The following is a 13972-nucleotide window of genomic DNA, read 5'->3' as shown; positions in this document are numbered from 1 at the left end:
CCCACACACCTTATCACCCTGTACACCCCGTCACCCACACACCTTATCACCCCGTACACCCTGTCACCCCACACACCTTATCACCCTGTACACCCCGTCACCCCACACACCTTATCACCCTGTACACCCCGTCACCCCACACACCTTATCACCACGTCACCCCACACACCTTATCACCCCGTACACCCCGTCACCCCACACACCTTATCACCCTGTACACCCCATCACCCCACACACCTTATCACCCCGTACACCCCGTCACCCCACACACCTTATCACCCTGTACACCCCGTATTCCTTATCACCCTGTACACCCCGTCACCCCACACACCTTATCACCCTGTACACCCCATCACCCCACACACCTTATCACCCCATCACCCCACACACCTTACCACCCCGTACACCCCGTCACCCCACACACCATATCACCCTGTACACCCCGTATTCCTTATCACCCTGTACACCACGTCACCCCACACACCTTATCACCCTGTACACCCCGTATTCCTTATCACCCTGTACACCCCGTCACCCCACACACCTTATCACCCCGTACACCCCGTCACCCCACACACCTTATCACCCTGTACACCCCGTCACCCCACACACCTTATCACCCTGTACACCCCGTCACCCCACACACCTTATCACCCCGTACACCCCGTCACCCCACACACCTTATCACCCCACACAACTTATCACCCCGTACACCCCGTCACCCCACACACCTTATCACCCTGTACACCCCGTCACCCCACACACCTTACCACCCTGTACACCCCGTCACCCCGCACAGCTTATCACCCCGTACACCCCGTCACCCCGCACACCTTATCACCCCGTACACCCCGTCACCCCACACACCTTATCACCCCGTACACCCCGTCACCCCACACACCTTATCACCCCGTACACCCCGTCACCCCACACACCTTATCACCCCATCACCCCACACACCTTATCACCCCGTCACCCCACACAGCTTATCACCCTGTACACCCCGTCACCCCACATACCTTATCAGCCCGTACACCCCGTCACCCCACACACCTTATCACCCCGTACACCACGTCACCCCACACACCTTATCACCCTGTACACCCCATCACCCCACACATCTTATCACCCCGTACACCTTATCACCCCACACACCTTATCACCCCGTAAACCCCGTCACCCCACACAGCTTATCACCCCATCACCCCACACACCTTATCACCCCATCACCCCACACACCTTATCACCCTGTACACCCCATCACCCCACACACCTTATCACCCTGTACACCCCGTCACCCCACACACCTTATCACCCCGTACACCCCGTCACCCCGTACACCCTGTCACCCCGTACACCTTATCACCCTGTACACCCCGTCACCCCACACACCTTATCACCCTGTACACCCCGTCACCCCACACACCTTATCACCCTGTACACCCCGTCACCCCACACACCTTATCACCCTGTACACCCCGTCACCCCACACACCTTATCACCCTGTACACCCCGTCACCCCACACACCTTATCACCCCGTACACCCCGTCACCCCGTACACCTTATCACCCTGTACACCCCGTCACCCCACACACCTTATCACCCCGTACACCCCGTCACCCCACACACCTTATCACCCTGTACACCCCGTCACCCCACACACCTTATCACCATGTACACCCCGTCACCCCACACACCTTATCACCCTGTACACCCCGTCACCCCACACACCTTATCACCCTGTACACCCCGTCACCCCACACACCTTATCACCCCGTACACCCCGTCACCCCACACACCTTATCACCCCGTACACCCCGTCACCCCACACACCTTATCACCCCATCACCCCGTCACCCCACACACCTTATCACCCTGTACACCCCGTCACCCCACACACCTTATCACCCCGTACACCCCGTCACCCCACACACCTTATCACCCTGTACACCCCGTCACCCCACACACCTTATCACGCCACACACCTTATCACCCCGTACACCGTCACCCCACACACCTTATCACCCCGTACACCCCGTCACCCCACACACCTTATCACCCTGTACACCCCATCACCCCACACACCTTATCACCCCATCACCCCACACACCTTATCACCCTGTACACCCCATCACCCCACACACCTTATCACCCCGTCACCCCACACACCTTATCACCCCGTACACCCCATCACCCCACACACCTTATCACCATGTACACCCCGTCACCCGACACACCTTATCACCCCGTACACCCCGTCACCCCACACACCTTATCACCCCGTACACCCCGTCACCCCACACACCTTATCACCCCGTACACCCCGTCACCCCACACACCTTATCACCCTGTACACCCCGTCACCCCGCACAGCTTATCACCCTGTACACCCCGTCACCCCACACATCTTATCACCCCATCACCCCACACACCTTATCACCCTGTACACCCCGTCACCCCACACACCTTATCACCCCATCACCCCACACACCTTATCACCCCATCACCCCACACACCTTATCACCCTGTACACCCCATCACCCCACACACCTTATCACCCTGTACACCCCGTCACCCCGTACACCTTATCACCCTGTACACCCCGTCACCCCACACACCTTATCACCCCGTACACCCCGTCACCCCACACACCTTATCACCCCGTACACCCCGTCACCCCACACACCTTATCACCCCGTACACCCCGTCACCCCACACACCTTATCACCCCGTACACCCCGTCACCCCACACACCTTATCACCCCGTACACCCCGTCACCCCACACACCTTATCACCCCGTACACCCCGTCACCCCACACACCTTATCACCCCGTACACCCCGTCACCCCACACACCTTATCACCCCGTACACCCCGTCACCCCACACACCTTATCACCCCGTACACCCCGTCACCCCACACACCTTATCACCCCGTACACCCCGTCACCCCACACACCTTATCACCCCGTACACCCCGTCACCCCACACACCTTATCACCCCGTACACCCCGTCACCCCACACACCTTATCACCCCGTACACCCCGTCACCCCACACACCTTATCACCCCGTACACCCCGTCACCCCACACACCTTATCACCCCGTACACCCCGTCACCCCACACACCTTATCACCCCGTACACCCCGTCACCCCACACACCTTATCACCCCGTACACCCCGTCACCCCACACACCTTATCACCCCGTACACCCCGTCACCCCACACAGCTTATCACCCCGTACACCCCGTCACCCCGTACACCTTATCACCCTGTACACCCCATCACCCCACACACCTTATCACCCTGTACACCCCGTCACCCCACACACCTTATCACCCTGTACACCCCGTCACCCCACACACCTTATCACCCTGTACACCCCGTCACCCCACACACCTTATCACCCTGTACACCCCGTCACCCCACACACCTTATCACCCTGTACACCCCGTCACCCCACACACCTTATCACCCCGTACACCCCATCACCCCACACAGCTTATCACCCCGTACACCCCGTCACCCCGTACACCTTATCACCCTGTACACCCCATCACCCCACACACCTTATCACCCTGTACACCCCGTCACCCCACACACCTTATCACCCTGTACACCCCGTCACCCCACACACCTTATCACCCTGTACACCCCGTCACCCCACACACCTTATCACCCTGTACACCCCGTCACCCCACACACCTTATCACCCCGTACACCCCATCACCCCACACAGCTTATCACCCCGTACACCCCGTCACCCCGTACACCTTATCACCCTGTACACCCCATCACCCCACACACCTTATCACCCTGTACACCCCGTCACCCCACACATCTTATCACCCCATCACCCCACACACCTTATCACCCTGTACACCCCATCACCCCACACATCTTATCACCCCATCACCCCACACACCTTATCACCCTGTACACCCCGTCACCCCACACACCCCACACACCTTATCACCCCGTACACCCCGTCACCCCACACACCTTATCACCCTGTACACCCCGTCACCCCACACACCTTATCACCCTGTACACCCCGTCACCCCACACACCTTATCACCCTGTACACCCCGTCACCCCACACACCTTATCACCCCATCACCCCACACACCTTATCACCCTGTACACCCCGTCACCCCACACACCTTATCACCCTGTACACCCCGTCACCCCACACACCTTATCACCCCGTACACCCCATCACCCCACACACCTTATCACCCTGTACACCCCGTCATCCCACACACCTTATCACCCTGTACACCCCGTCACCCCACACACCTTATCACCACACACACCTTATCACCCCACACACCTTATCACCCCGTACACCCTGTCACCCCACACACCTTATCACCCCGTACACCCCATCACCCCACACACCTTATCACCCCAAACACCTTATCACCCCACACACCTTATCACCCCGTACACCCTGTCACCCCACACACCTTATCACCCTGTACACCCCGTCACCCCACACACCTTATCACCCCGTACACCCCGTCACCCCTCACACCTTATCACCCCGTACACCCCGTCACCCCACACACCTTATCACCCTGTACACCCCGTCACTCTGCACCCTCTACACCCCATCACTCTGCACCCTCTACACCCCATCACTCTGTACACTCTGTCTACATTCTATGCTCTTGATAATGGCTGCAATGATCTCACAGTGGTGACAGCCATTTCTGAAAGGTATCAGATCGTTTGTGAGAATATGACGAGTACACATGTGGCCGACTGATCGTGGAATTAATTGATCGGGCTTTCTACATACAGGAGAGGCTTTTTTTTGCACTTGGGCTTTCATGTGTGCACGTTTTCATCTCAGCTGTCTCTGTTCATAGCTTCCACACTGCAAGCTGTCTACCGTGATGACCATTACTCAGTGAGAATGTTTAATCATATGGCTTTGCTGTTGCTCTTGCTCTGCACAAACATAATATTTTTCATCACTCACCTCCCAGTGAAAATTTTTTCCACATATCTCCTCATGAACTCTCTGCACTCCGATGCAGTCTCATCCTCCGACACCGCGTCTAGGCTCTGATATGAAGCTAGGGATTCGACGGAAGAGGTTCTTTTGGAATTGTCCCATGAGGTGTTCACTGGGGAGCCTTCTGGATCGCTATCAGCAGAGTTGGTGCCATCACTCCCGGTTCTGCCCGTCCCATCATTCTGCTGGATGTGACCAGAGCCAACAGCTTTGTGCAAAGACAAGGGCTCATCCTTGCTCACAACACAATCAACGTCCTGAAGATTCTCAACAGGAATTTCCTGGGTCCCCATTCTGCTGAGAGTGTAAATGCAGACCAAACAAAGGGTGCAGGAAGCTTGTTAAACCAGCCAGGAGTCCAGAAATCCAATGTGCACCAGCACAGGTCCCATGATCAGCACTTGGGAACACAAGACTTGCTGTTAAACAAAGTACATGAAATTAGATCATACTGTCTGTACCAGAGGCCCTCAATCCATACCTGTTACAGTGTAATCTTCAATAAAGGTTATAGTTAGGGGGATGAAAAGCTTCCATATTCCTGGCAGAAATTGCATAGATTAGAACTGGGACAAAGGATGTTGATACTGTCCATTAAACCAACCCAGACCGGTACAGCGTGGCTTGGATACAGAGTGAAGCTCCTACTAGAGTGTCCTCCTGTTTTAACCAGGATTGGCTTAAAGCTCAACCTACCATCAGTACATGGCATGCAATAACATAATCAGAATCAGGTTTAATATCAGGTTTAGTATCAATCAAAAATTGAAAAATTACAATAAGTATAAATTTTAAAAAATTAAGTAGGGAACATAAAGGGAAAATACTGAAGTAGTGTTCATGGGTTCAAAATCTGTTCAGAATCAAATGCAGAGGGGAAGAAGCTGTTCCTGAAATGTTGAGTGTGTGTCTTCATGCTCCTGTACCTCCTTCTTGAAGGTAACAATGAGAAGAGGCATGTCCTGGGTGACAGGGGTCCTTAATGATTGATCCACCTTTTTGAGGCAATGCCTTTTGAAGTTGACCTCACTGCTGGGGAGGCCAATGCCTGTGATGGAGTTGGCTGAGTTTACAAGTTTCTGCAGCTTTCTCCAACCCTGTGCAGTAATCTCTCTCCCTCCTTACCAGACCATGAGGCAACCAGTTAGAATGCTCCCCACAGCACACCTGTAGAAATTTGCAAGTGTCTTTGATGACATACCAATTCTCCTCACACTCCTAATGAAAAATAGCCGCTGTCATGCCTTCTTTGTAATCACGTCACCGAAGATGTTGAAACCGCTCACCCTTTCCACTTCTGATCCCTCGATAAGGACTGGTGGGTGTTCCCTCAACTTCCTCTTCCTTAAGTCCAAAATTAATTCCTTGGTCTTATTGACATTGAGTGCAAGGTTATTATACTCAACTAGCTGTTTCACTCCTAAACACCTCCTCACCACCACCTGAAATTCTGCCTACAGTAGTTGTGTCATTGCTAAATTTATAGATGGAGCTAGAACTGTGCCTAGCCACACAGTCATGGGTGTAGAGAGAGTAGAGCAGCAGGCTAAGCAAGCATTACCGAGGTGTGCCAGTATTGCTTGTCAGCGAGATACTATTTTGGATCTGCACAGGCTGTTGACTCCAGGTGAGAAAATTGAGGGTCCAGTTGCAGAAGGAGGTACAGAAGCCCAGGTTTTAAAACTCCTGACGAAGGGTCTCAGCCCGAAACGTTGACTGTTCATTTCCACGGATGAAGTCCAACCTGCTGAGTTCCTCCAACGTGTTGTGCATGTTGCTTTGACCCCAGCATCTGCAGAATATTTTGTCTTTAGAGCTTGTTGATTTTGTCCTGAGGGTATGATGGCATTAAACACAGAGCTGTAGTCAATAAATAGCAGCCTGATGTAGATATTTTCCTTTCACTCTTCAAGACTTGAGAGAACACCAGCCTAGCCTGCCCAGTTTCTGCTCATCTGAAAGAGCTGGCATCCCTGGAAGCAAGCTGGAGAATCTTAGCTCACCTTGCTTTATAGCAAGTTCAGGGGCTCATCAGATCAGCAAAGGCCTGACTTACAAATAACTGACAACTTATCTAACACTTTAAAAGCATCTTTCAAGATAGTAAAAGCTTTTTGTGGAGTATATTAATAACTAAATACAGTATAGAATCCGTCAGGTTTAATTATGGGCAGTGTGAGGGTGAATTATCTTCAGTTGGTTACCGTGGAAAAGGGTTGCTTCTGACTGTGAGAAGTCATCCGTCAGACAGCTCTCAGGAACAGAACACTTGCGTAACCCCAAAGTCTGCCTGTCATGTCCTTTTCAGATAACGAGAACCACATTGTACACAATAAATTGAATGCAGTCTCACTACGGCCCTGCACAGTATGTTCCTAGGCATATTTCCTCCTGGTCCTCAATTCTACACATACACAGTAGAGAGAATCCTAACAAGCTGGTATAGAAACTGCACTGTAGCCGTCAAAAAGTCTGTACAATGGGTAGTCAAAACTGCCTAACTCATCACCAGCCTACCCACCATCAAGGATAAATAATACAGAAAGGAGCTGCAAAAGAGCCAGTAACACCATGAATGATCCCTCACAGCCTGCTTATAGGTTGCTTGTCCCACACCCATCAGGGAGAAAGCTACATAGCATCCATACCAGGACCACCAAACACAAAAACAGTTACCTTCCCCAAGCAGTAAGGCTGATCAACACCTCCACCCACTAACCCACCCCTCCATAACCCCACCATCACTACTTTCATTATTTCCTGTCAGTTACCTTATGTACAGACACTCCTGTGCCTAGCGTCACTATATGGACATAAAATCAATATAAGTACATAAGCTATCTTACTATAAAAAGTATTCACCCCTCCTTGGAAGTCTTAATGTTTTATTGTTTTACAACATTGAATCACAGTGGATTTAATTTGACTTTTTTGACACTGATCAAAAGAAAAATACTTCTTCGTGTCCAAGTGAAAAAAGATCTCTACAAAGTGACCTAAATTAATTAGCAATATATAACACAAAATAATTGATTGCATAAGTATTCACCCCTTTCAAGTCAGTATTTAGTAGATGCACTAAATGGAGATCTGTTTTTCGAGTCAAATACAGTTTCATTCAAAAAGCAAAATTCTGTTTTTGGAGTCTGTGTATAGTCAAGGTGTTTCAATTGATTGTAATAAAAGATACACCTTTAGCTGGAAGGTCTAACTGCTGGTGAGTCAGTATCCCAGCAAAAACTACACCAAGACGACAAAAGAAAACTCCAAGCAACTCCGCAAAAAGGTTATTGAAAAGCACAAGTCAGGAGATGGATACAAGAAAATTTCCAAGTCGCTGAATATCCCTTGGAGTAGTCAATCATCAAGAATGGAAAGAATATGGCACAGTTGTAAATATGCCCAGAGCAGGCCATCCTCAAAAATGGAATGACTGTGCAAGAAGGGGACTAGTGAGGGAGGCCACTAAGTGCCATTGAGAACATGGAGACGCCCCAAAACAAAGAGGAGGTGAGACGTTTCCTAGGGACAGTGTCTTACCTGGCTAATTTCATTGTTGATTGTCTACTGTGTCAGCACCACTGAGGTCATTCCTTGAACAGTGTAATGAGTGGATTTAGTCCCACAAGCAACAACAGTGTTTCTAGACACAGAAAAAAGTTCTAATTGTAAAGCCCATGTTGAAGTTTTATGATCCAGAAAGGATCTCGGCTGATGTGGCCTGCTATGGTCTTAGAGCAGTACTACTGCAGCAACATGATGACACATGGCAACCTGTGGTCTATGCATCAGATAGAGAAAGAGCTTCTTGCTAGTGCATATGCATGTAAAAGGTTCCATCAATATTATCTATGAGCAAACTTTTGAAGTGGAGACAGACCAAAACCACTGGACTCAATTATGTCCAAACCACTGAATGACTGTCCCATGAGGATACAGGCTGCAGAAATATGATGTGAAGATGATCTACACACCGGGAAAATACCTGTTTGCTGCTGATGCATTGGTTCATGCAGTCAACAGGACAGAAAAGAGTGACCAAGAGATGAATGTAGATATACAGGCCTATGTTGACATAATTGTCACCTCCAGTCCAGTACCTCCCCATAGAACAGAAAGGTTAGGACAGCATGAAACAATGAAAACCATCAAAAAGACAATACATAAAGGATGGCCAGCATCTTAGGATAACTGTCCAATGTCTATTCAGGATTATTGGGCACGTGGAGCTGAACAGTCAGTAGTGGAAGATTCCAATGCAAAGAAATGCTCAGGAGATACATGAAGGGCATCTTGGTGGGAAAAATGTAAACGAAGGGCTCAGGAAGCAATGTACTGGCCACGAATGAACCACGGTATCACCAGACCATGTGAAATAGGTCTAACTGACAGACCAAAGCAACAAGCAGAACTGTTTACATCATACCCTGTATCAGACAGACTGTATTTCAAAGTTGGAGAGGATTTGTAATGAGAAGAGTCACATTGTTGAATTGGACTACTTTTCAAATTATCCAGAGGTTGAAAAACTGCAATCAACATCCGGCAAAGTGGTCTTCACTTGTCTGTTTCAGGTTTATGAGGACATAGTATTGTGTTTGGTTTTTTTTCTTTAAAGCCAGAAAATTTGTTATTCTGTGTATACTTAATAAAGAACTGCAGTTTCCAGTGGGCAATGCGCATTGTGCACCCAGAACCAGAAGTGACGCTGGTGAGCTGGGAACATGCTCCTGTGGGGCTGAAGCCATTCTGTAAATAAGTATGCTAAGTTTGTCTTTTATTAAGAACAAAAACAAAACAATCTGCATGCCGGTTTTCTTATAAAACTGCACGACAGTATACCTAGCAGAATAGATGCAGTTTTAAAGGCAAGGATGGTCTCACCAAATATAGATTTGATTTATTTTTTTTAACTGTTTACTGCTCTTTAATAGTAATTGTTTTGATACTTTGAAACTTTTCTTTCATTATTTTTGAAAACATCTTCGCTTTACAGATATTTTTTACATGTGCCCAACTCTACTCAATCTGTCATGTTGTTGCCTATTATGGGTAGCACAGTAGCATAGCAGCAAGCCTAATGCTTTACAGTGTCAGCAATCAGGGTTCAATTCCTACTACCGTTTATAAGGAGTTTGTAAGTTCTCTCAATGACTGCATGGGTTTCCTCTGAGTGCTCCAATTTTCTAAGGAAGCTGAGATCCTTCAACGTGTGCAGCAGGATGCTGGAGATCTTTTACTATTCTGATGCAGTGAGTGCAGTCTTCTTTGCAGCTTTATATTGGGGGAGCAGCAAATATGCTGGTGGAGCAAAAAGACTGAATAAACTCATCAAAAAGGCTGGATCCATCCTTGGCTACAACCCAGACACTTTTGAGTTGGTGGTGGAGAGGAGGTCACTAAACAAACTGTTTCCATTATGGACAATCAGGCACATCCTCTCCATGAGTTACTGAATGAGCAGCAGAGCACCTTTTCAAACAGACTCATTCAGCTCTGCTGTCACAAGGATTGTTACAGAAAATCTTTCCCACCAAATGCAATAAGCATATACAACAATCCATCTCTGTGTGACAGGAGTACAATAATCTCTGCTTTATTATTTCATACATTATTATTGCACATTGCTACGTTATGTATATTATTATTCTGTACATTATTATTAGTTAAGTCTGCACACTGCCAAGTGTGTTTTTAAATGTTGCTGCTGTAATGAAAGCATTTCCCACTTGGGACCAATATTTATTATCATTATTATTATTATTTTCTACCACATTCCAAAGATGTACATAGAGTTAGGGTTAGTGAATTAGTGGTGTTATGAAGGATGAACAGCTCGGATGGGCAGAAGGGTGCAGAGTTGCCCATATTCCCCCCCATCGGGAGAATCACAAACCTTTACTGTTGTTATGCTGCTCATGAGAGAGAGAGATGAGGAGGAAACATGCGGGAACATCTGCTACTGATAAGAGAGGGGAGAGAGACTTGTTGATTCACCGTATTATGACTTCTGAGAGGGTTATTTATCTTGTACCATTCTGTTCATTTACATTCCTCAGTGGACAGCCGGAGTGGGCTGGTTTGATGGACACAGCCATTCAAAAGTGATTGATAGCTGAGACCCTGTGAGTAGGGATAAAAGTGAGGTCTGGAGAGACACCCTTCAGACACACCAGGAGACACACTAGTGGACACTGATTGAGTGTTGGAACCCACGGGAAGGTGTGGGGCATCAGAGACCGGTCAGTTAAACTCACAGTGTTATAGCAGGGCCGGTGGGGACTTGTGTGTGTGTCCACTCATGCCAGAGTGACGAGTCCACCACAGAAGAACGGTCTAGCTGAAGGACAGAGGGGTCATAACTGAATGACCACAACGACACAACGGATCAAGATCGCAAAGGAAGGTTTGCCTGACTGTAGCTGTTGCAACTTGCTTGCTCTCTCTCTCTCTCTCCAACGATTACAACACAACAACCAATATCTACCTCAGCACACATGAACTGAACTGAACTTTATATTCTATGACAATTCATTTACCCCTAGACATCGATAGAGCTTGTTTATTATTGCTCATTATTATTCCTACACTTTTAGGTTTATTATTGCTAATGTGTGTTATCTATATATTTGCATTATTGGTATTGATTTGCTTATTTTACTAACAAACACTTTTAAATATAGTACCACCAGACTCCAACGGATTCTTCTTTCTCTGCTGGTTAGACACCCAGTTACAGGGTACATAATAGTGGGCATGCTACGTTGGTGCCAGAAGCCTGGTGATACTTATGAGCTGCCCAAGCACATCCTCAAACCGTGTTGGCCGTTGATGTAAACAACGTATGTCATGGTCTATTTAACTGTTTAAATGCACGTGATAAATAATGATAATTGTCTTTATTTTGCTGCTGAGGACATACTCATGTATACCACCAAATGAAACAATATTTCTCTGGACCTAGGTGCTGATTACTCACACATATAACAAAATAATATTACCACAAATAAACTGACAAATAATAATATTAATTTACGATACAAGTTAAAAAGCAAACATTATAATACTACCGGCATTTCATACGTAATGAGACTTGTGTGGTGGCAGGGAGTTCCATAGTCTTATGGCCTGGGAGAAGAAGCTGTTTCCCATGCTAACAGTTCTTGTTCTAATGTCCTGATGGTAGGAGGTCAAAGATAGATTGGAGGGATCACTGACAACGCTGGGAGCCCTGTGTACATTACTGATAAGTATCTCTGATGGGTGGAACAGAGACCCCGATGATCCTCTCAGCAGTCCTTGCAATCCTTGCTAAAGTCTTGTGGTCAGGTAGCTTGCAATTCCTGTACCAAATAGTGATGTAGTTGGTCAGGACTCTCAATGATGTTCCTGTAAAAAATGGTTAGAATGGGAGGTGGGGGGGAGGAGTCTTCGCTCACCTCAATGTCTTCTGGAAGTGGAAATGTTGCTGTGCTTTCTTGACCAAAGAGATGATGGTGAAGACCAGTTGAGATCATCCAATGTGCCCTCCCAGAAACCTAGGGCTCCTCTCTCTCTATCTCTCTCAATGAAGAAGCTATGCATGTGCAGTAAGGACTAGTCAGCCTGTACCTTCCTAAAGTCCACAATCATCTCTTAGGTCTTGTCCACATTGAGACTCAAGTTGTTGTGCTCACCTCTCATCATTGTTGTTGATGAGGCCAACCAACCACTGTTGTGTCATCAGCGAACTTGATGATTTGGTTTGAACTGGTTCCAGCAGTACAGTCATGTATCAGCAGTGTGAACAGCAGCAGGATGAGCACACAGCCCTGGCGGGTGCACCGGTACTCAGTGTGATGGAGTTAGAAATGGTGCTGCCAACATGGGCTGACTGTGGCCTTTCAGTCAAGGTCCAAGATCCAGCTACAGAGAGGTGCTGAGATCCATCGAGGACAGTTTACCCACTAACTTGTCGGCAATGATCATATTAAACTTGAGCAACCTATCAAGATGTATAACAGCTCTGTAACTGCTCTGCATATGACTGTAAGAAACTGCAGATTGCTGTGGACACAGATCAACACATCACAGAAAGCAGCCTCCCCACTATGGACCCTCCCGATATTTCTCACTGTCTCAGTAAACTAGGCAGTATCATTCTCTCTTCACCCCTCTTCCATGGGGCAAAAGATAAAAAAGCCTGAAAAACACATACCACTAGTCAATAACTGCTTCGACCCTATTGTCAACGATTAAATAGCTCCCTAGTACAATAAATTGAACTAGACCATACAATCTACCTCATTATCATCTTGCACCTTAATGTTTATCTGTGCTGCACTTCCTCTGTAGCTGTTGCACTTTACACTGTTCCAGTCCAGATGAAGGGTCTCGGCCGGAAACATCTCTGTCTCAACCTCTCCATAGATTCCGCCTGACCTGCATTTTGTGTGTGCTGCTTTGCATTCCATTATTGTTTTACCTCAATGCACTGTGTAATGATCTGATTTGCATGAACAGTATGCAAGATAAGCTTTTCTGCATCTCTGTACATTTGACAACAATGAACCAATTGAAAAGGAGTGGGAGAAGAGTGTTCAAGCTGGAATTCAACAAGTTGTAACTCAAGAGTTTCACTGTTGCACAAATACACCACCTGTTTGACCCGACAAACTGTTGCACAATGATAAAGTCAGGAGGAGGGAAGGAGATTGCAAAGGAGTAATTTTAAGTAAGTGAAAACTGCATCTTGCTCCAAAATAGATTTTACTTTGATTTACAGAAGCAAGCTATTATAGAACTAGGAGGAAAAGTCAATGGTACGTAGGTATAGAAGAAGCCTGCCCCACCATTCCACAGAATCACTGAGGAAAAAGGCCCTTCAGCCCAACTCCTCCTTGCTAACCCTGATGCCTGTCAACATTAGTCCCATTTGCCTTTCTCATTCAAGTGCCTTTAAAAGTTG

The 13972-nt window shown here is 47.8% G+C and overlaps 1 protein-coding gene across 7 annotated transcripts in view; it reads right to left on the bottom strand.

Moving 5' to 3' along the window:
- The window catches only part of LOC132407086 (Fanconi anemia core complex-associated protein 24-like), a 195941-nt gene that overhangs the window by 105258 nt on the left and 76711 nt on the right, over positions 1–13972 (bottom strand). For all 7 annotated transcript variants that reach the window (XM_059993372.1, XM_059993366.1, XM_059993363.1 and 4 more), the window contains one exon: positions 4990–5444. In XM_059993372.1, the coding sequence (XP_059849355.1) occupies positions 4990–5318 (329 nt within the window). In that variant the 5' untranslated portion in view covers positions 5319–5444. The remainder of the gene's footprint in view (positions 1–4989; positions 5445–13972) is intronic.

The sequence above is a fragment of the Hypanus sabinus genome, chromosome 17, assembly GCF_030144855.1.
Source record: "Hypanus sabinus isolate sHypSab1 chromosome 17, sHypSab1.hap1, whole genome shotgun sequence".
In the NCBI taxonomy this organism is placed as follows: domain Eukaryota; kingdom Metazoa; phylum Chordata; class Chondrichthyes; order Myliobatiformes; family Dasyatidae; genus Hypanus; species Hypanus sabinus.
The sequence above is the reverse complement of the archived record's forward strand: the minus strand, read 5'-3'. Positions and strand labels throughout refer to the sequence as shown.